The sequence below is a fragment of the Budorcas taxicolor genome, chromosome X (assembly GCF_023091745.1).
Source record: "Budorcas taxicolor isolate Tak-1 chromosome X, Takin1.1, whole genome shotgun sequence".
In the NCBI taxonomy this organism is placed as follows: Eukaryota; Metazoa; Chordata; class Mammalia; order Artiodactyla; family Bovidae; genus Budorcas; species Budorcas taxicolor.
The window spans coordinates 120,057,611-120,079,436 of record NC_068935.1 but is presented as its reverse complement, the minus strand read 5'-3'; the positions used below and the strand labels follow the sequence as shown (position 1 = coordinate 120,079,436).

The 21,826-nt window shown below is 37.3% G+C and overlaps 1 protein-coding gene and 1 non-coding gene across 2 annotated transcripts in view; both read left to right on the top strand.

The window, feature by feature from the left end:
• The window catches only part of POLA1 (DNA polymerase alpha 1, catalytic subunit), a 290,911-nt gene that overhangs the window by 28,083 nt on the left and 241,002 nt on the right, over nucleotides 1-21,826 (top strand). Inside the window, exons 16-24 of the mRNA XM_052662950.1 lie at nucleotides 2,519-2,603; nucleotides 4,596-4,657; nucleotides 6,707-6,796; nucleotides 10,402-10,518; nucleotides 11,684-11,859; nucleotides 13,944-14,073; nucleotides 14,564-14,683; nucleotides 15,723-15,822; nucleotides 17,068-17,192. Coding sequence (XP_052518910.1) covers nucleotides 2,519-2,603; nucleotides 4,596-4,657; nucleotides 6,707-6,796; nucleotides 10,402-10,518; nucleotides 11,684-11,859; nucleotides 13,944-14,073; nucleotides 14,564-14,683; nucleotides 15,723-15,822; nucleotides 17,068-17,192 — 1,005 coding nt within the window. The remainder of the gene's footprint in view (nucleotides 1-2,518; nucleotides 2,604-4,595; nucleotides 4,658-6,706; nucleotides 6,797-10,401; nucleotides 10,519-11,683; nucleotides 11,860-13,943; nucleotides 14,074-14,563; nucleotides 14,684-15,722; nucleotides 15,823-17,067; nucleotides 17,193-21,826) is intronic.
• On the top strand, nucleotides 16,411-16,540 carry LOC128070674 (small Cajal body-specific RNA 24). Its single transcript, XR_008201648.1, has one exon. It is a non-coding gene; the product is annotated as a small Cajal body-specific RNA 24 (non-coding RNA).

Sequence of the window (21,826 nt, the reverse complement as noted above, 5' to 3'; positions counted from 1 at the left end):
AGTTCCAGTTGAGCTATTTCAAATCCTGAAAGATGATGCTGTGAAAGTGCTGCACTCAATATGCCAGCAAATTTGGAAAACTCAGCAGTGGCCACAGGACTGGAAAAGGTCAGTTTTCACTCCAATCCCAAAGAAAGGCAATGCCAAAGAATGCTCAAACTACCGCACAATTGCACTCATCTCACATGCTAGTAAAATGATGCTCAAAATTCTCCAAGCTAGGCTTCAGCTGTACGTGAACCGTGAACTTCTAGATGTTCAAGCTGGTTTTAGAAAAGGCAGAGGAACCAGAGATCAAACTGCCAACATGTGGTGGATCATCGAAAAAGCAAGAGAGTTCCAGAAAAACATCTATTTCTGCTTTATTGACTATACCAAAGCCTTTGACTGTGTGGATCACAATAAAATGTGGAAAATTCTGAAAGAGATGGGCATACAAGACCACCTGACCTGCCTCTTGAGAAACCTATATGCAGGTCAGGAAGCAACAGTTAGAATTGGACATGGAACAACAGACTGGTTCCAAATTGTAAAAGGAGTACATCAAGGCTGTATATTGTCCCCCTGCTTATTTAACTTATATGCAGAGTACATCATGAGAAATGCTGGGCTGGAGGAAGCACAAGCTGGAATCAAGATTGCCAGGAGAAATATCAATAACCTCAGATATGCAGATGACACCACCCTTATGGCAGAAAGTGAAGAGGAACTAAAGAGCCTCTTGATGAAAGTGAAAGAGGAGAGTGAAAAAGTTGGCTTAAAGCTCAACATTCAGAAAACGAAGATCATGGCATCTGGTCCCATCACTTCATGGCAAATAGATGGGTAAACAGTGAAAACAGTGTCAGACTTTACTGTTTTGGTCCCCAAAATCACTGCAGATGGTGAGTGCAGCCATGAAATTAAAAGACGCTTACTCCTTGGAAGGAAGGTTATGACCAACCTAGACAGCATATTGAAAAGCAGAGACATTATGTTGCCAACAAAAGTCCGTCTAGTCAAGGCTGTGGTTTTTCCAGTGGTCATGTATGGATGTGAGAGAGTTGGACTGTGAAGAAAGCTGAGCGCTGAAGAATTGATGCTTTTGAACTGTGGTGTTGGAGAAGACTCTTGAGAGTCCCTTGGACTGCAAGGAGATCCAACCAGTCCATTCTAAAGGAGATCAGTCCTGGGTGTTCATTGGAAGGACTGATGCTGAAGCTGAAACTCCAATACTTTGGCCACCTCATGTGAAGAGTGAACTCATTGGAAAAGACTCTGAAGCTGAAACTCCAATACTTTGGCCACCTCATGTGAAGAGTGAACTCATTGGAAAAGACTCTGATGCTGGGAGGGATTGGGGGCAGGTGGAGAAGGGGACAACAGAGGATGAGATGGCTGGATGGCATCACCGACTCAATGGACTTGAGTTTGAGTGAACTTCAGGAGTTGGTGATGGACAGGGAGGCTTGGCGTGCTATGATTCATGGGGTCTCAAAGAGTCAGACACGAGTGATCAACTGACCTGAACTGGACTGAACAGATGGGTAGGAGTTGTGCTGAGACAGTTTTATTACATGTCAACCAGTTGCAAAGTATGTTGATAAATACAGTTGAGAAAGTTGGGAAGACACAAGAATTTGAATCCTGCCAGGATATTTAATCAGGGCTTCCCTGATAGCTCAGTTGGTAAAGAATCCACCTGCAATGCAGGAGAGCCCACTTCAGTTGCTGGGTCAGGCAGATCCCCTGGAGAAGGGATAAACTACCCACTCCAGTATTCTTGGGTTTCCCTGGTGGCTCAGCTGGTAAAGGATTCACCTGCAATGCGGGAGACCTGGGTTCGATCCCTGAGTTGGGAAGATCCCCTGGAGAAGGGAAAGGCTACCCATTCCAGTATTCTTGCCTGGAGAATTCCATGAAGTATAGTCCCAAGGGGTCGTAAAGTGTTGAATGTGACTGAGCGACTTCATTTTCACTTTCAAGGAATCACTGTTTATTGACTTAGCTGGCATGATTGTATTGCATATGAAAAAACTTTTTTAAAGGCAGTCAACTGGGTGCGATTTTAACCCTCCAGGGGTCTTTTGGCCATGTCTTGGACAGTTTTGATTGTCACAACATGGAGACTGGGGAGTGGGGAGTGATGCTGTTGGCGGCCAGGGGAGCTAAATTTCCCACAATGCACTGAGCGGCCCCAACAACAAAGAATTATTTGGCCTAAAATGTCCACGGTGCTGAGGTTGAGAAACATTATTCATATATGGAGAAACTGCTGAGTTATTTCTGGATAAAGTGATACGTAAGGATTTTGCTTCAAAATAATGTGGGGTAGGGCTATTTATGAGTTGATAATTTAAGCTGGACGATTAGTATATGAGAATTGATTTTATTATTTAATTTTTTATTTAAATACTTTCATAATAAAAGTTAAAATATTATTATGGATTAAAATCTATATCTTTTTTTGTTCTTGGTGGTTTTGGTGAGAATGCAGACCACATAGTAGGTGTCTGATAAGTAATTTTCTTTTCTGCAGATTATTGCTGTGTCAGCATTGGTCCATCACAGCTTTGCATTAGATAAAGCACCCCCACAGCCTCCCTTTCAGTCACACTTCTGCGGTATGTATTTTTTAAGCTGGTTTACTAATGGCTTAATTTTTGTTTTTCTTGTTTTTTCTCCAGCTGTTGGTCAGTAACTTCAAAAAAATATTTTCAAGGGTAACTAGTTCATACTGCTAAGCAAATCTTTTTTTACATTGAAGTATAGTTGATTTACAGTACTGTGTTAATTTCAAGTGTATAAGAAGATTCACTTTTACGTATATGTATCTTTTCAGATTATTTTCTATTATAGGTTATTATAAGATATTTGACATAATTTTCTGTGTTACGCAGTAAATCCTTGTTGCTGATCTGTTTTATGCATGGTAGTTTATTAATCCCATACTCTAAATTTATCATACTCTTATGTATTTGTCTATTCTCTTAAGATTTACTCTTTTATAAACTTAGAAAATTGAGGTATAACTGACATGTAGAATTAGTTTCAGATGTACAACATAATGATGCCATATTTGTACATGTAGCAAAATGATCACTACAGTAAGTCTCATTATTGTCCATCACTGTAGATAGAATTTTTTTCCCTTGGTGATGAGAACTTCTGCGATTTTCTCTTTTAGCAACTTTCAAATATATTGTACAGGATTATTAACTGTAGTCACCATGCTGTACATTACATACCCAGGGCTTATTTAGTTTATCACTAATTGTACCCTTCACCTGTTTCATGCAACCCCCTCGCACTCTACCACTGTCTGTTTTCTGCATCTATGAGCTCATTTTTATCATTTTCTTTCGTTTTTTGAATCCACATTTAAGTGAGATCATATATTTGTTTATTTTTCTGTCTTATTTCTCTTAGCATAATGCTCTCTAGATCCATCTGTGTTCTTGCAAATGACAAGTTACTGTTTTCATTATTTTCAGATAAATACTCAGAAGTGGAATTGCTGGATTATATGGTTGTTCTGTTTTTACGTTTTTGAGGAAACTCCATACTGTTTTCCACAGTGACTGCATCAGTTTAGATTCCCACCAACTGTGCACAAGGATTTCCTTTTCTCTCCATCCTCTCCAACACTTGTTATCTCCTCTCTTTTTGATAATAACATTTCTAACAGATGTGGGGTAACATCTCATTGTGGTTTTGGATTTCTCTGATGATTTGTAGTGTTGAGTATCCTTTCCTGTACCTGGTGTCCATCTATATAATGGCTATGCAGCTCTTCTGCCCATTTTTTGATTATTTTTTGGTTGTTATATGCAGTTTAAAAATATATATATATTGGATATTAATGCCTTATCAGATATATGATTTGCAAATATTTTCTCCCATTCAGTGGGTTGCCTTTGCATTTTGTTGATGGTTTCTTTTGATGTGTAGAACTTTGTACCTTGGTGTAGTTCTACTTGTTTATTTTTGCTTTTGGTGCCTTTGGTTTTGGTGTCAAATCCAAAAAGTCATTGCTAAGACTGATGTCAAGGAGCTTACTGCCTATGATTTTTCTAGGAGTTATATGGTTTCTGGTCTTGTATTCAGGTTTTTAATCCATTTTGAGTTAGTTTTTTGTGTATGGTATAAGGTAGTGGTTCAGTTCTTAATTGTTTTGTGTATGGCTGTCCAGTTTTCCCAATGTACTTAGAAGAGATTGTCCTTTCTCTATTGTATAGTCTTGGCTCCTTAGTCATAAATTAATTGACTATGTTATGCACTATGTTAAGTTTATTTCTGGGCTCTCTATTTTGTTCCATTGTTCTATATGTCTGTTTTTATGCCTGTACCATACTGTTTTCATTACTGTAGCGTTGTAATATAGTTTGAAATCAAGGTATGTGGTGCCTCCTGCTTTGTTCTTTCTCAAGTTTGCTTTGGCTATTCAAGGTCTAATGTGGTTCCATATGAGTTTTAGGATAGTTTGTTTTGGTGATTCTTTAGACATTAAGGAGAATTTATATTAAGACGGTTTCCATTCAGAGACATTCAGTGTATGTGTACTTGAAATTGGATGAAGACAGGTGTTAGAATCTTTATTTTTTTCCTTTTTACAGTTGTGTCTAAACCAAAGGACTGCATTTTTCCATATGATTTCAAAGAAAGCATTAAAGAAAAGGTAAAGAACTCATTATTTATTCCTTTTAAACATGAAATATCTATTTGTTTAAAAAGAGAAGAGGAGAATGCTGTGGATTAGTAGAAATAAGCTGTTTTCTGTGTTAATTTGTTAGACCTATTCTTGTTAGATTGGACTATGGCATTAACCCATTAAAAATGTATTAGAAGTTTAAAACTGAAAACGTTTAACAATGTTTAAATGTTTCACCTCCTGGAAATAATAGGATTTGACACCTTATTAATAGATGAGGGTCTCAAACCCTCCTTCAGATAGCTTAATTGGAAGCTTTTCCAAAATTGCATGATGACTTGATTACTGTTTTGGGTAAGTATTGGCTAAAGCCTGCCCCACCCTCTCACCCTCACCTCACTAGCTGGAAGGAAGTCAAGAGAAGTGGAGGATGCTGTGGATATTAAAGGTGACATTTATTGGGAAGGTTGTTGTGGGATGGCTATATTTGATTAGTGATCTCTAAGCTTCCAGTATACTCCATGAAGAAGTTTTCATGGATCCTTAAAATGGTGGTGGAGGGGGGGAGTAGTATAATATGAGGTTTTCATAAAAGTTCAGTTCAGTTGCTCAGTCGTGTCTGGACTGTAGCGTGCCAGACCTCCCTGCCCATCATCAACTCCTGGAGTTTACTCAAATTCATGTCTATTGAGTCGGTGATGCCAGCCAACCATCTCATCCTCTGTTGACCCCTTCTCCTCCTGCCCTCAATCTTTCCCAGCATCAGGGTCTTTTCACATCAGTCAGTTCTTCCAACCAGGTAGCCCAAGTATTGGAGTTTCAGTTTCAGCATCAGTCCTTCCAATGAATATTCAGAACATGATTTCCTTTAGGATGGACTGGTTGGATCTCCTTGCTGTCCAAGGGACTTTGAAGAATCTCCTCCAACACCACAGTTCAAAAGCATCAATTCTTTGGTGCTCAGCTTTCTTTATAGTCCAACTTTCATATCTATACATGACTACTAGGAAAACCATAGCTTTGACTAGATGGACCTTTGTTGGCAAAGTAATGTCTCTGCTTTTTAATATGCTGTCTAGGTTGGTCATAACTTTTCTTCCAAGGAGTGTCTTTTAATTTCATGGCTGCAGTCATCATCTGCAGTGATTTTGGAGCCCAAAAAAATAAAGTCTGACAGACTTCATAAAAGTAAATGTATTCAATATAAAGAATTTCATTTTTGGAGAGTATGTTTTTTCCTTTATGAAATGCCTGTGTTGGTAAATTTGTAGGTTATTTTTGTTTTTTTAATGTCTTCACTTGACAAAATTAATAGCAACCTTACTGGGTTCCACTTTAAAGTTTGAGAAGTCTAGTAGTCTGGGGGTACTATTGGATCAGGCTGTTATTTGTAAAGTGCCCTGAATTAGTAAGTAAAATGATCTAGGAAAATTCCATTAGAGTCAAACTGACATTTTTTTAGCTGAGCTAGTTGTAGAAAACATAGCCATCAACTTAAGTCTTAATAAAGTGCATCTTTTGAATACCTGATTTCCGTTGAATTGTGGAAGCCTTTTGTGTGTAGCTAGGTTTTATTTATGCTTAAGACGGTTGTAGTTCTTACATGTATGTTTGTTTTTAGTCTAGTTTCTTATTTCTGGGTTTTTATACTGCTATTTGGGATTAATTTCTACAGTCCTTGGGATCTCTTTATGTGGTAAATACATAAACAGCAAAGTCTACCAGGAATTATATAGGAAATTAAATAATGTTTTTGATAGGTTCTCTGATTCTTATGCTATAAAATGTGTCCAGATGCACAAGCATGTCCCTGTGGAGGGACATTTCTGCACTTGATAGTGCTCAGTACTTAAAATCTTGCTTCATTCACATGCTTATTAGCAGAATGAGCTCCTCAGAGATTTTTGTGCAAGTATTACTGTGAAATCTAGAATCAGGAATTACATTGCCGCATTTTGTTTTGAAATGGATGGTTTTTTCTTTTAAACCCTAAGCAATCTTACCATGCTTAAGCAGGAAGCCAGGGAATAGTACTTGAGAGTAAAGATAAGTGACTGGTATGTTTTTCTCTAACAGAATGTGAAGGTTGAGGTTGCTGCCACGGAAAGAACACTACTAGGTTGTTTCCTTGCAAAAGTTCACAAAATTGATCCTGATATCATTGTGGTAAGTAGATCTTTGATCATGTCTTGGTGAAGCTCTTGATTCTTTAGTTCTTTTCAGTGTGCCTTGATTGGAACTTTTTGAGCAACAGAGAATCTTTTCAGAGTGAAGTGACCTTGTGAACTGGTAGGAATTCGTCTACTTTGTGCTAACAGAAAGGAGAAAAACCCCAGCCCACTACAGGGTAGTTTTTTTTTTCCCCCTCTAATAGAAAAGCAACTCATGAATTACTCTTGAAGTTTAGGATACTCCTGTTACTTACAGTTAGAGCACTGCCTGGAAGAAAAGTAAACTCTTGTCAACTGTTAATAGCTTCAAAATTTTGGCATAGAGGCCCAGCTGTATAGTGGTCACAGGAGTGAATTTCTTTGGTTTGGTGCATATCCCCCAAATTGAAGTATTTTAATTTTATGAGCCCAGTGGGTGTCTGTGACATATTCTTTTGAGAGATCATGGCTAGGAGTCTTTTTTAATCTTGATGACTGAATATGCTCCTACTAACTAATAAGAGGTCATAAAATAATTCATTGAGTTCTTTGCCCCAGTTCCAAAGAGCTCTAAAACAACATTGTGCTTTGTTTCCTCTAAACATAGGTTTTAGGACTTAGGTTGTAGATGCCTTAATAGGAGTTCTGCCTTTTGTCTTGGGTTAATAGAGCAGTCAAATGATACCGTGCTTTTGGGATTTTTGGAGGGAAGCAATATAAATGCCTGTATTTTAAGTGTAATAGCAGTAATTTAGTTACATGGAAGCCTTGTGAGAAATGTTTGCCATACGTTTCTGTGTTCATTTTTGTTCTTGAACCCCTTTCTGGATGAGGTACTGAGAGCCTATAGGTTGTTACCAGTGTCTCTGTACCTGCTTCCCTAACAATCTTTCGAGACCCATCTTGAAAGCGCTAGGAAGATTCTGTCCATGGTGCCCTTGTGCGGTCCTCTGGCTCAGCACCAGGCCTATATCCAACCTACTACCATTCTCCCTCTTGGGCCCCCAAGGAGACATCATGGTATCTAGGGGTAGCTGGCCTGCCTTAGGGTGTTAGAGCCGAGACTGTGAGAAATCCGAACCAGGATGAAAGAATCCTAACATGAGTTTGAGTCCCTAATCCCAGGCATGAGAATTTGGAAATGAGACTTGCTCATGTCCTTTGGGTCTCTGAGTTTAATAGACAAACTTACCATCAATATAGTGGTATGTATCTTTAATTAAAATTAATAACAAGTAAATCTGTTTATTAGTTGATTTTAAACTTCATATAGTTGATTTTGCTAGTTTAGTTCAATCACTCAGTCATGTCCGACTCTTTGTGACCCCATGAACTGCAGCACGCCAGGCCTCCCTGTCCATCACCAACTCCCGGAGTTTACCCAGACTCATGTCCATTGAGTTGGTGATGCCATCTAACCATCTCATCCTCTGTCGTCCCCTTCTCCTCCTGCCTTAAATCTTTTCCAACATCAGGGTCTTTTCAAATGAGTCAGCTCTTCGCATCAGGTGGCCAAAATATTAGAGTTTCAGCCTCAACATCAGTCCTTCCAATGAACACCCAGGATTGATTTCCTTTGGGATTGATTGGTTGGATCTTCTTGCAGTCCAAGGGACTCTTAAGAGTCTTCTCCAACACCACAGTTCAAAAGCATCAGCACTCAGCTTCTTTATAGTCCAACTCTCACATCCATACTGTTGACAGTAATGTCTCTGCTTTTTAATATGCTGTCTAGCTTAGTCATAACTTTCCTTCCAAGGAGTAAGCGTCTTTTAATTTCATGGCTGCAGTCACCATCTGCAGTGATTTTGGAGCCCCCCAAAATAAAGTCTGACATTGTTTCCACTGTTTACCCATCTGTTTGCTATGAAGTGATGGGATTGGATGCCATGATCTTCGTTTTCTGAATGTTGAGTTTTAAGCCATCTTTTTCACTCTCCTCTTTCAGTTTCATGAAAAGGCTCTTTAGTTCCTCTTCACTTTCTGCCATAAGGGTGGTGTCATCTGCATATCTGAGGTTATTGATATTTCTCCTGGCAATCTTGATTCCAGCTTGTGCTTCTTCCAGCCCAGCATTTCTCATGATGTACTCTGCATAGAAGTTAAATAAGCAGGGTGACAATATATAGCCTTGATGTACCCTTTTTCCTGTTTGGAACCAGTCTGTTGTTTCATGTCCAATTCTAACTGTTGCTTCCTGACCTGCATATAGGTTTCTCAAGAGGCAGGTCAGGTGATCTGGTATTCCCATCTCTTTCAAAATTTTCCAGTTTCTTGTGATCCACACAGTCAAAGGCTTTGGTATAGTCAATAAAGCAGAAATAGATGTTTCTCTGGAACTCTCTTGCTTTTTCGATGATCCAGCACATGTTGGCAGTTTGATCTCTGGTTCCTCTGCCTTTTCTAAAACCAGCTTGAACATCTGGAAGTTCATGGTTCATGTACTGCTGAAGCCTAGCTTGGAGAATTTTAAGCATTACTTTACTAGTGTGTGAGATGAGTGCAATTGTGCTGTAATTTGAGCATTCTTTGGCATTGCCTTTTTTTGGGATTGGAATGAAAACTGACCTTTTCCAGTCCTGTGGCCACTGCTGAGTTTTCCAAATTTGCTGGCATATTGGGTGCAGCACCTTCAGAGCATCATCTTTTAGGATTTGAAATAGCTCAACTGGAATTTCATCACGTCCAGTAGCTTTGTTAGTAGTGATACTTCCTAAGGCCCACTTGACGTCACACTCCAGGATGTCTGGGTGTAGGTGAGTGATCACACCATCGTGATTATCTGGGTCGTGAAGCTCTTTTTTTGTACAGTTCTTTGTGTATTCTTGCCACCTCTTCTTAATATCTTCTGCTTCTGTTAGGTCCATACCATTTCTGTCCTTTATTATGCCCATCTTTGCATGAAATGTTCCCTTGGTATCTCTGATTTTCTCGAAGAGATCTCTTGTCTTTCCCATTCTAGAATAAGCATAATTCACATGATGGAAATTATTAGTACAGACTTGGAAAATATGGTTATCTTTTTGAGTTTTTTGTTTTATTCAGGATAGTTTTGTTTCAGTGTTTTCAACAAGTTTCTTATTTGAACTATGGAGTGATATCTGTTTATTTTGTTGCATGTTGATTAAAAGTCAAAATCAGTTGTGTTTGAACTCAGTTCTTTAAGAAACTGGATGTACTTCCCAAGTTTTCTAAGAAGTCTATGTAAACTGTCACACAACACAGCTGGGTTCTTGGTTGTTAAGGAAGTAAAATGAAATTATTTGAATACAGCTTCTACTGATGACCTGAAAAGTATGGGACATTAAAATTTGCATTTTCCTGAGAGACTGTGAGGTGTAAGTTGCAAATTAAAAGACATCATATGAACCTGGCATCAATTAGAATAAAATAAAGTTTATTCCAGCAATCTGCTTAGCAACCTTGTTAATGTCAAGGCTAATGAATGCTGCTGATGAATAAATTCCTGAAGAAGAAAGGACCCCAGTCGGAGGTAAGCTCATGATGCCTTCAATTAGAGACCAGAAAAAGAAAGGGCAGAGAAATTCTATGCATTATGATGATAAATCCTTTAATTTGTGTTTCTTTTAATGTTATTGGCTGCATTCTTTTTCTGACTAGGGTCATAATATTTATGGTTTTGAACTGGAAGTGCTACTGCAGAGAATTAATGTGTGCAAAGTTCCTTTCTGGTCCAAGATAGGTCGGCTGAAGCGATCCAACATGCCGAAGCTTGGGGTAATCATAATTTTCAAATCTTTCTTCTCTGTTTGGCTTCTGTATATTGAGTAGCTACCAGGTTGCACCTTGTGCTTTTTTGATTTGGAATCAGTTGCCTTATGATAAGACATTTTAACTTTGGCACTAAACACCTTTTCCTTTGAATTCAGCATTTTATTAGTAACCACTGGTAATTTTAAAATTTAACTTTTAGAATCTAGAGATAGCACGTGCTTATTAGCTCCACTTAGGCATCCCTAAGAAACAGCTGTGGGGTTCAGGAAGGAGATGGGAAGGAAGAATGGGAGGGATCAGACACTGAGTGGGCTGCATATTTGTCCTCTCTCTGAGCAATTGCAGGTTTAGGGGTACATTCTCACAGAGGGGACAGAGCTTGTTCAAGATCCTAGAGCTAGTAAAGGCAAGAACTATAATTTTGAACCCAGGCCTCATCTGACTTTTGGAAGGCTTGTCCCTTTTCATTCTGCCTGCTTGCTTGATAAAGGGGGCTTGTGGTGGGTTTTGGATGAAGCACCTTCATTTCCTAAACTCTGACACTGCTCTTTGCTTAAAGTCTTTACTTAAATCTTACCAGTGAACCAGAATGCTGCTTCATCAGAGAACTTAGGAATCTGTACCTTTTGTAACATTCTCCAGAGAATTCTGCTGCTGCAGATTGGAGTTGCGAGCCAGTGCTCTTGCTTCTTTTCCTGTTCATCTCTTTAAGACAATAGAGTCGTTATTAACACATCATCCAGATGCTGGCATTGCTTACTCCTTACCCGCTTCAGGGTTCTTTATATGGCATCTTCTCAGTGTGGTCTACCCTGACCACCCTCTTTAAGATGTAGTTCCTGCAAATTCCTTGTTCCCGTCACCATGTTCTATTATCCATATACTTATTACCTCCCAAAATTATATAATTTTTTTAGTTGTATATTTCAAATGAGATCAGGTATCTTTTCTACTTTGCTAACCGCTGTATCCCTTATATTCTGAGTGTCCAGAACAGTGTCAGATACACAGTCAATGTTCAAAAATATATGAGTGATGGCTGAATGAATGCATGAATGGAAGAATGAAAGTTTCATCATTGTAGTTTTGGGGCTAGCCTCAAATCAAGTTAGAACGAAATGTCAGTGTCTGCTCTTCCATGGGATTTGCTTTTTGTCCTCACCTGTAGGGCAGGAGTGGATTTGGTGAAAAAAATGCTACCTGTGGCCGAATGATCTGTGATGTGGAAATTTCGGCGAAGGAACTGATTCGGTGTAAAAGCTACCATTTATCTGAACTTGTTCAACAGATTTTGAAAACTGAAAGGATTGTAATCCCAATTGAAAATATACGAAACATGTACAGGTATGATCCTGGATGCTTCAGAATTTCTCTGTCTTGAAGTCAACTGAAATGCCAGAATCATCCTTAGGCTGGAGGAATAGGAGCGTGTGGTGCTGTGGAGGGGAAAATTGTCTGTCTTCATGTCAGCATCACATCTCCATTCCTTTAGTGATGTGAATTATTTTGCCTTCTGAATTATTCTAATTTTATCATAATATCTCCCTCATTTAACACCATCTTGATGTTTCCTGAGAGCAGTTTGGAAATTGATGTGATATTTAGGTTTCCACCCTTAATTCATTAATTCAGAAATTAATGCAAATATTTTAGAAATATAAAATCTGAAAAGTCATTCAATTATCTGGAGATATTGCTGCTTATTTCTTTTTTCCAGCCTTGTTGAGGTCAAATTGACAAATAAAAATTGTATTTTATTTAAGGTATACAGCTTGATGTTTGATACACATTGTGAAAAAATCATGACAGTTAAGCTAATTAACACACTCATCACCTCACACAAGCACTAATTTTTTCTTTTCTTTTTTGTGATGAGGACACTTAAGATTTCTTCCTCTTAGGAAGTTTCATATGTATAATACATTATTCACTGTCATCACACTGCTATACATTAGATTTCTGGAACTTAATTCATTTTGCATAATGTAAACTTTTGCTTGATTATTTCTTACATAAGGTTTCTGCTACCCCTATGGCCATTTTGCATTCTTTTCTGCCTGTTCCTCCCGAGTTCTCAAACTGCTTTTCTTTCTGACTGCGCTTCCTGCCTGGGTGATCTCATTGAGTTGCAGGAATTTCAATACCACGTGGGTGCTGATGCCTCCTCTGAGTATATCTTCACTTTGGACATCTCCCCTGAATGTCTCTACCTCCCTGTTCTGCTTAATGTCTGATATGAGCCTCCAACTCAGCCTGTTCTACAACTGAGCTCCTGACTTTCTCTTCCTTGTTTCTCTTTTCCAGTATCACTGGAAACCTCCAGAGTCATCCTCAGCCTGGAACCTCTGAGGCATCTATGATTCCTTTCTCTGACATCTTATGTTCCATGCATCAGGAAATCCTGTCAGCTCCATCTTCAAAATATGTCTCTATGCCACTTCTTTTCTCTTCACTTGGACCCACCCTGGTCCAAGCCACCATCCTCTTTCTCCCTTACTTGTCTCTTTGCTTTTGCCCTTGACTCTTTGTTGTCTGTTCTCAACCCAGAAACGAGAGTTTCTGTGCTGAAGTAAAGTTGGATATGGCACTGTACTTAAAGTCTCCCAGTGACTTTCTGTTTCATTCAGAGTAAAAACCAAAGCACTTATTTTGACTTAAAAGGTCTTATACAGTGGGTCTCTCTGCCATTAATTCTGTCCTTATCTTCTCTTATTCTCCATCATTCTCTGTGTTGCAGCCATTGGTCTTGTTCTTGATATTGGAACTGTGAGATTTATGCTCAGACTAGGGCATACTTTTTTTTTAATTAAAATTTTTTTTTGAATGTGCTGTTCTGTCTGCCTAGAATGTTCTTCCCTCAGATTTACCCATCGGAAAGAATTACCCTCTCACCTCTTGTGGGTCTTTATTCTCAGTGGACTCTTCCTTGGTTCCCTAACTAAAATTTGTCTCTGCTCTTGACCCTTAATATTCCCTTCTTAACTTTTCTTCTTAACACTTAGCCTTATTTAACATACCACATATTAAAAATTTAAGTTGTGTTCTACCTCCCCCATAAGGATAGGAATTTTTGTCTCTTTTGTTCACCGCCAGAATTTAGAACAATGTCTGGCATAGAGTGGGTATGTAATACATATTTAGTGGATGAAATGAATGAAAGGATTTAGGGCGTTTTCAGATTGTAGTTAACATATAACTTTATCTTAGTGTGATTTTTTTTGTTTGTTTTAGAGAAAGGCATTGGGATCAATGGTATGAATGAATTCCTAATTTCATACTGACCTTATTTTAAATTGTTTCCAATGTGAGGTGCCATTGCTCTGAAGTTACATAACCAAAAATTTTTAATAATGCTTTATGAAATTCTAATTTTAATCATTGTTTCTTTTAATTACTTGATTCTGTTTCATTCTTACTTTTCTGTACAGTGACTCTTCTCATCTGTTGTACCTGTTGGAGCACACCTGGAAAGATGCCAGGTTCATTTTGCAGATCATGTGTGAACTAAATGTTCTTCCATTAGCATTGCAGATCACTAACATCGCTGGGAACATTATGGTAAATTTAACTTAGAAAGGGGAAAAAGCATTTCCTGTTGGATCCAGTGTTTTCTTGGGGTAGTTGTTATATGATAATGAGTCTAAATGCATGCTTATAAAATGAGTAACTTGTATTTTGAAAGCTGGGCTTCTTTTGTAAAATGAAGAACTGCTTGGGAGAGGGGGAGGAAAGCCAGGTGCAGTATGTTGAAATTTGGGGGAACATAAGGATTGTCTCTGACATCTGGATGTGTCTGATTTGTGGAATGGTCCATTTGAGAGTAAAGAAATAGCCGAGTTGTGGGTATTTTAAGCTCTCTTTGTCTCCTTTTAACTGTAATGCTTAAAGAAGCTGCTGGAAATAATTAATACCCCCCCCTTTTTTTAAACCAGCCCTTAATATGATGAGTGAATTTGAAGGAGGTGCTATGATTAAATTTATCAATTTGATTTGCTTTTGTTTATTGTGGTTTTGAGCTCAAGTTTTTTTTTTTAATTTTATTTAATAGTCTAGGACGCTGATGGGTGGACGATCTGAGCGTAATGAGTTCTTATTACTTCATGCATTTTATGAAAACAACTATATTGTGCCTGACAAGCAGACTTTCAGAAAGCCTCAGCAGAAACTGGTGGGTCCAAAATTATGTAGTGTTTTGCTTTTTTATATCCCCCCTTTTTATTAACAAGATTGTTTCTTTGGGCTGTGATAACATCTACTTCCCAGATAAGTAGAAACTATCCTGTTTGCTCCATTGTTTTGGTATGGTCATTTCCTTCTCTACTTTTCTCTATACAGATAAAAATTATTTGTGAAATATGAAATTCTTTGAGGGAGACATTAGGCCTCTGATGCGTGACCATAGATGGAAATTGTTTTGCTGGGTTAGCACTACCAGTTGAACCTTTTATTTCCTTGAACCCCTAAGCCTTACTTTTTATGTTGTGTGGTTGCATTTTTATATTCTAGTAGGGTTAAGGTCACCACAGTCAGGTTTCTGAAGTAGTCTCCATTACACCAGAAATAAAACTTAGCTTAGCTACTGTTTTATCAGCACGGATAGTAATCAATTTAGAATGGGAGTTTAATGTTAAAATGACTCAGATTCTTTTGTTGTGCTTGTTTTACATACATTATTAAAATTAGTGAAGTATTAACTTAGAGGAGTTTGACTTCTGCTGAGTATTAAATGTTTGCTAATTAAACTACTTGGAAAAGAATTTTCAGCATATGGACATACTTATTTTAAGGTATCCATATTAATAATAATAATGGTAATATCTAAATAAAATAGTTTGTATTTTTATATCATGAATGTTAGAGTAATGAATATAAGAGAATTCTTAGAATCTCAAATTTTATATGGCACGAATAGTTGAATTGTTAGTGTCCATTGATTTAAAAATGTGAAGTTCTATTCAGAAATATTTTAAAGTGGAATTTGCATATTTATCACCTCAGATACAGTGTTTGTTTTGGTAAGTACCATGCTTGGCATTCATTTGGATTCATGAACATGTTACAGTAACTGTCTTTCCCTAGAGGACTATTAACTGAAAGTAAAGTATCTGTTAGAAGTGTGTACTGCAGTTGGAAAGGGGGAAATCATAAACCTTCTAAATTGGTTCATGAGTTGCTGGCTGGTGAAGTTATCTTCCATTTGATATTAGGGAGATGAAGATGAAGACATTGATGGAGACACCAATAAATACAAAAAAGGACGTAAGAAAGCAGCTTATTCTGGAGGCTTGGTCTTGGACCCCAAAGTTGGTAAGGCTGGGCAGCGGATGGCTTTGTCCCTGATGTGAAGGGACTTTTTAATGCAGTCAGCTTGAGAAACTAAAAGACCTGACTTGTGTTTTGTATATTAGCGAATAGGTTTCATAATGACTTTATTTATTTTCTTAACGTTCATGTGAAAATCTTGTTTGCCAGTCTTTTAACATGGGATTAATGTGAATCTTTTTTTTGTTTGTTTTTTTGCTGTATTCCAAGAAAGTTTTATTTATGGACATTGAAATTTAAATTTTGTGTCATTTTCACATATCATTGAGCTAGTCTTTGTACATTTTTTTCCCGACCATTTAAAGATGTAAAAACTCTTCTTACCTCATGAGTGGTACAAAAAGAGATAGGCTGAATTTGATCTTTGCCAACCTCTGGTCCAATATATAGCTATTTGTCAGGACTTCCCTGGTGGTCCAGTGGTTGAGAATCTGCCCTCCAAGCCAGGGAACACGGTTTCCATCCCTGGTCCGGCAATAAGAAAAAAACCACACTGGGATTTAAGGAATAATAGTACCAGACACACAGTAAGCTATCAGTATATGCTTGCTGTTGTTGTTATTGTCTTAACTGTGGACATTTACTTCTATTCAGTTTCTTCTGAAGGTGAAGATAACTCTTTGTAAATGTCCTAGAGAAATACAGTAGCTTTCTGTTCACCCTTGGCTAGTAAAAAGGGTGGATCGTTCCACTACTGACATTTATGTATGCATCTTGTCTGATCTTAGCAGTTTGTATACAGGTAAATAGGCTGCCTGTTTTATTCTTTGAAGGTGTGATTATAAAAAAAATGTATAACCTCTTGCTGGTAGAGATCACTAAATATTTGAAGAGTAGGGGGGGAGGATAGGTGGAAAGGAATGCGTTCTTGAAGGAGAATTTAGCAGCATTTTGTTTTTTTTGGAAATGTACATGGCACCTGTGTAAAGTAATTGATAGGATCTAGTAAATGAAAAAAAAAAGTAATTGATATGAGGGGGAGTGTTTGCCCATAATAATAGAGTACTTTTGGGGGACTGCTGAGGTTTCCATGCCAGACAGAATCTCTTCTTTCTTTGTCTTTGGTTACCTGATTTTTCACTCTGGTATATATTTACAGGGTGATAGTCAACTCCTTTTTTCCCTTTGTCTGCCTCACAGCTCTAGATTGTATATGGAGTCATAATATAGTACTTCTAATACAGTGTTATGCTAAAGACTTTTTGTAACATGGGCCTTTTTTCCTTGCAGGTTTTTATGATAAGTTCGTTTTGCTTCTGGACTTCAACAGTTTGTATCCTTCCATCATTCAGGAATTCAACATTTGTTTTACAACAGTGCAAAGAGTTGCTTCAGAGGCACAGAAAGTTGTAGAGGTTTGTATTCAACTGGGAACTCTTGAAATTGAGATTAAAAATAGTGCTTAAAGGGGGAAGATAAGCAAAGGGCTTGGTGTTCTAGTTTTTCCTTCTGAAAGGTAGTGGCATTCTAGCTTTTCCTTCTAAAAGGTAACATATCCTTTCTTTTTGGTCAGAAGGTGGGGGGAGTGTTGGGTAGGAGGAGACTCAGACTGGTTCTGTGTCTTTTATCTAATAGCTTTATTGAGATGTAATTCACAGACTCTGTAATTTACCTATTAAAGTATGCAATTTAATGGCTTTTAGTTTATTCCCAGAGTTTGCTAACTGCACTATAATCACTTTTAGAACATTTTCATTTTTCCCCAAAGATACTCTCTTCCTTTTAGCCCTTACCTCCCTCAATCCCTTCTAGATTTAGGCAACCACTAGTCTTTCCACCTCTATAGATTTGTGTATTTTTGTATATTTCCTGTAAATAGAATCATATGTGACCTTTTGTGTCTGGTTTATTTCACTTAGCATACTGTTCTTGAGATTCATTTGTGTTGTAGTATGTATTAGTCCTTCATTCCTTTTTATTGCTGAGTATTCCATTGTAGCAATACATGTCACATTTTGTTTGTTTTAGAATCTCTTGTCAATTTATGCAAAAATATCTGCTGGGATTTTGATGGGGATTGTATTGAACCTGTAGATCCCTTTGGGGAATATTGCTATCTTAATAATGTTAAGTTTTCCGATCCATGAAAATCGAATCTTTCCATTTATTTAGGTCCTTAATGTCTTTCAAAGGTGTTTTCTAGTTTTAAGTGTACAAGTCTTTCACTTTTATTAAATTTATTCCTAAATATTTCATTATTTTTGGTGCAGTTGTAAATGGACTGTTTTCTTAATTTCAATTGTGGTTTGTCCATTGCTAGTGTAGAGAAATAGAACTGAATTTTGTATATTGATCTTGCATCCTGCAACTTTGCTGAGCTCATTTATTAGTTGTTGTAATAATAGTTTGTGGATTCCTTAGGATTTTCTATAGACAGTATCATCTTGTCTGTGAATAGAGAAAGTTTGATTTCTTCCTTTTCAATCTGGATGCCTTGTATTTCCTTTTCTTGCTTAACTGCCCTGGCTAGAACGTCCAGTACAGATGAATAGAAGTGGCAAGAGCAGACACCCTTTTCTTATTCCTGATATTAGGGGAAAGCATCTAGTCTTTCACTATTAAATATGATGTTACTTGAGAGTTTCCCACAGCTGGCCTTTATCAGTATGAGGAAGTTCCATTCTAGCACTAGTTTGTGGAGTGTTTTTTTTAATTCATGAAATAGTGTTGGGTTTTCTTAACTACCTTTTCTGCATCTATTAAGATGATCAGTATATGGTTTTTGTTCTTTATTCTTTTAATATAGTATGCTGTATTGATTGTTGAACCAACTGTTGTTCCTGAGATAAATCCCACTTGGTGTATAATGCTTTTTGTATGTGGCTAGATTCGATGTGCTAGTATTTGTTGAGTTGTTTTCTGTATTCATAAAGGCTGTTGGTGTATAGTTGTATATATCTTTGTCTGGTTTTGGTATTAGTGTAATGCTGGCCTCATAGAATGAGTTGGGAAGAGTTCCCTTCTCTTCGGTTTTTGGGGAGAGTTCATGTGGGATTTGTTTTAATACTTTAATTTTTGCCAGTGAAGTTATCTGGTCTTAGACTTCTCTTTTTTTAATTTCTAACTCAGTCTCTTGTTATAGGTCTGTTCAGATTTTCTATTTCTCTTTCGGTCACTTTGGGTAGTTTTTGCCTTTTCTATAAATTTGTCCATTTTGTATAGGTTATCTAATTTGTTGGCATAAAATTGTTCGTATTGTTCCCTTTTAATCACTGTAATTCTTTAAGGTCAGTAGTGGTGGTCCCCTCCTTTTATTCCTGATTTTAGTGATTTGAGTCATCTTTTTTTCTGAAGAAAAAGATATTTTTACTGAAGAAAAAACTTCAGTATAGCTAGAAGTTTATCAATTTTGTTAATCTTTTCAAATAAGCAACCTTGGTTTCCTTGAATTTTCTCTATTGCTTTTTTGTTCTGTTTCTATGCTAGTCTTTTTACCTCCTTTTTTCTGGTTTCTTTGATTTACTTTGCCCTTTTTCTAGTTTATTATGATAGAAGGTGACATTATTGATTTGAGATCATCTCTTTTAATTTAGACATTTGCAACTGTAAATTTCTCTATAAGCAGTGCTTTAGCTTCATCCCTTAAGTTGTGATATGTTTCACTTGCCTTTTTATAGTCAGTCCCCTCTTCCATCAGTCAGTAATTGATCTGATTTATATCACCATAGCTTAATTTTGCCTGTTCAAGAATTTCAGATTAATGGAGTGATACAGTATGCATTCTTTTGTATCTGGCTTTTTTTGTTCAGTGTAATTTTTTTGAGATTCCTCTGTGTTGTTGCATTATTGCTATTCTTTCCTTTTTATTGTTGAGATGTATTTCATACTTATCTGTTCCCCTGAGATCAGCATGTGGATTATTTTCAGTTTGGGGCTGTTATTAATAAAGCTGCCGTGAACATTCTTCTACAGTTCTTTTTGTGGATGTGTGCTTTCGTTTTGGGGGATACCTAAGGAGTGAATTTGCTGGGTTGCATTGGACAGTGTATGTTTTACTTGAAAGGAAACTGTTAGATTGTTTTCCTAAGTCGTTGTACCATTTTATACTCCTGCCAGTCATGTATGTGAATTGTTCCCCTTTTCCTATAACACTTGTTATTTTCAGGCTTTTAAATTTTGGCCATGAAAGCATTTATTACCAATTCTACTCATTAAACATCCTTTTCAAAGGATCCTTTTGAATTATATCACATAAATTTTAATCTAGTGTTCATACAGTCAACAGTTTTATGTATGGCTTAATAACTTAATGTGTGGTTCTGCATATATAAAACTTATACAATTGACTGTCAGTTGGGAATTTGATTAGATTCTGTTTTACTGTTCTCCAGCAGTAAAAGATGTAAATTGATGTTATCTCTATATGTTGTTTTTCTCTGCTTCTTTGTGCAAGGGGCAGAAGATGTCTATTTGCTCTCTAACTCCTAAATTACAAGTCTTTTGGCTCCAGCTTAGGGGCTGTTTTTCAGTCCTAATTCCATATTCCTGGAAGAGAGAATCTTAGAGGCTTGCCTAGGTTGGTGAACACACCTGTCCATCATCTGTGGCCACAGGAGCGTGTTCACACAGTACAAATGTGTTTGCTGAGGACAGGCTTTTCTATGAGACTGGAGGATAATTTTACAGGGTAGGTATTGAGTAGACATCCCCGAGAGGTAGTGACTACGTTTGGTTAATAATATTCTTTGGATTATGTCCTGTCTGTGTCAGTATTAGGATAGTTATCATTATATAGCTCCTCTTCCCCCCCCCCCCCCACCATTTTGTTATTTGAGCTTTCCAGTTTAGATTCTGGATATGAAATTACACTTCAGAGTTGAAAGAGGTCACCTAAGAAATACTATACGTGTAGCAGTTTATGGGTTCTGTATCATTTTCCTGGGCTGTACTGCATTTGGTCTTCAGAACAGCTAGTGCCACACAGCTCGTGCTGGCAGAGCCAGGCATGGACTGTAACTTGCCTGACTTCATATTCTTTCAGTTTACTTTCTATTGGAGCTCCATGGTTGCTGTAAATAAATTGGAGTGTGTACCAAGATCTCTAATAGGTTTGCTATCATCATCTGCTCTATTGGAAAACAATAGGTCCCTGTTACTATTGTGAGATTGTTCATTTGAAGTTATTGATCTTTATAAAATCAGATACTTTGTAAAAACTGGGTTATCAAATGGCATTGACTTGATATACTTTAAGCCAAGAGGTTTATTTTAAATTTTGAATCTTTGAAAGGGCAAATGTGCCTGGTTTTTCTTTGTATCCTGTTAGTATTCAGTAGAATTAATGGAGCCTTGAGAAAAATGGCCTAATGCTTCCCCTGCCTTTTCCTCCTGTAAATTTTAATGGAAGACTACTGGTTGCTTTCTTAAAATGTTGCTATTGTACCAATTGCAAAGCAATTGATAGATAAAAGGTACCATATAAATACTAAGGAATATATATGTGTTAATTTTTAGAAATGTCATGGCCTATTTAAATATGGGCTCCAGATTCCTAAAAGAGATTCGCTGATTTAGTATTTAGGTTTTTATTTTTCAGTCTAAAACACTTAAAGTAATTGCTGTGATTCCCCATAGTTTAACAGAGTTTTGTAGCATTTTGTTTGGTACTGCACAGGTCTTAAAAATAGTACTTTAACTGCTTTCTTTAAAGCAGTCTCTCAATGTTTCTATTTTAAGAACAATACCCCCAAACATGTTGCTCCTCAATCTTGTTGAAGGGGGAAAAGGAGCATGTGTAAAAATTCATCCTTTTAAACGATGCCTACATTTTGTCAAGAACTAGATCGGGAAGGTACTGGGAATGATAGGCTGAGAGAACTGACTGAAAAGAGGGCAGCATTGACCTGCTTTTCAGCCCTCTCAGAATTGTTGACCTTTATACTTAGACAAGAAAGTAGCTTTACAAGATGTGGGGTTAAGTTGCCACGAGGTATGATTTTGGGAATTCATTTCACAAAAGTTTGATTTATCTGAAGTTTTTGTCTTGTGT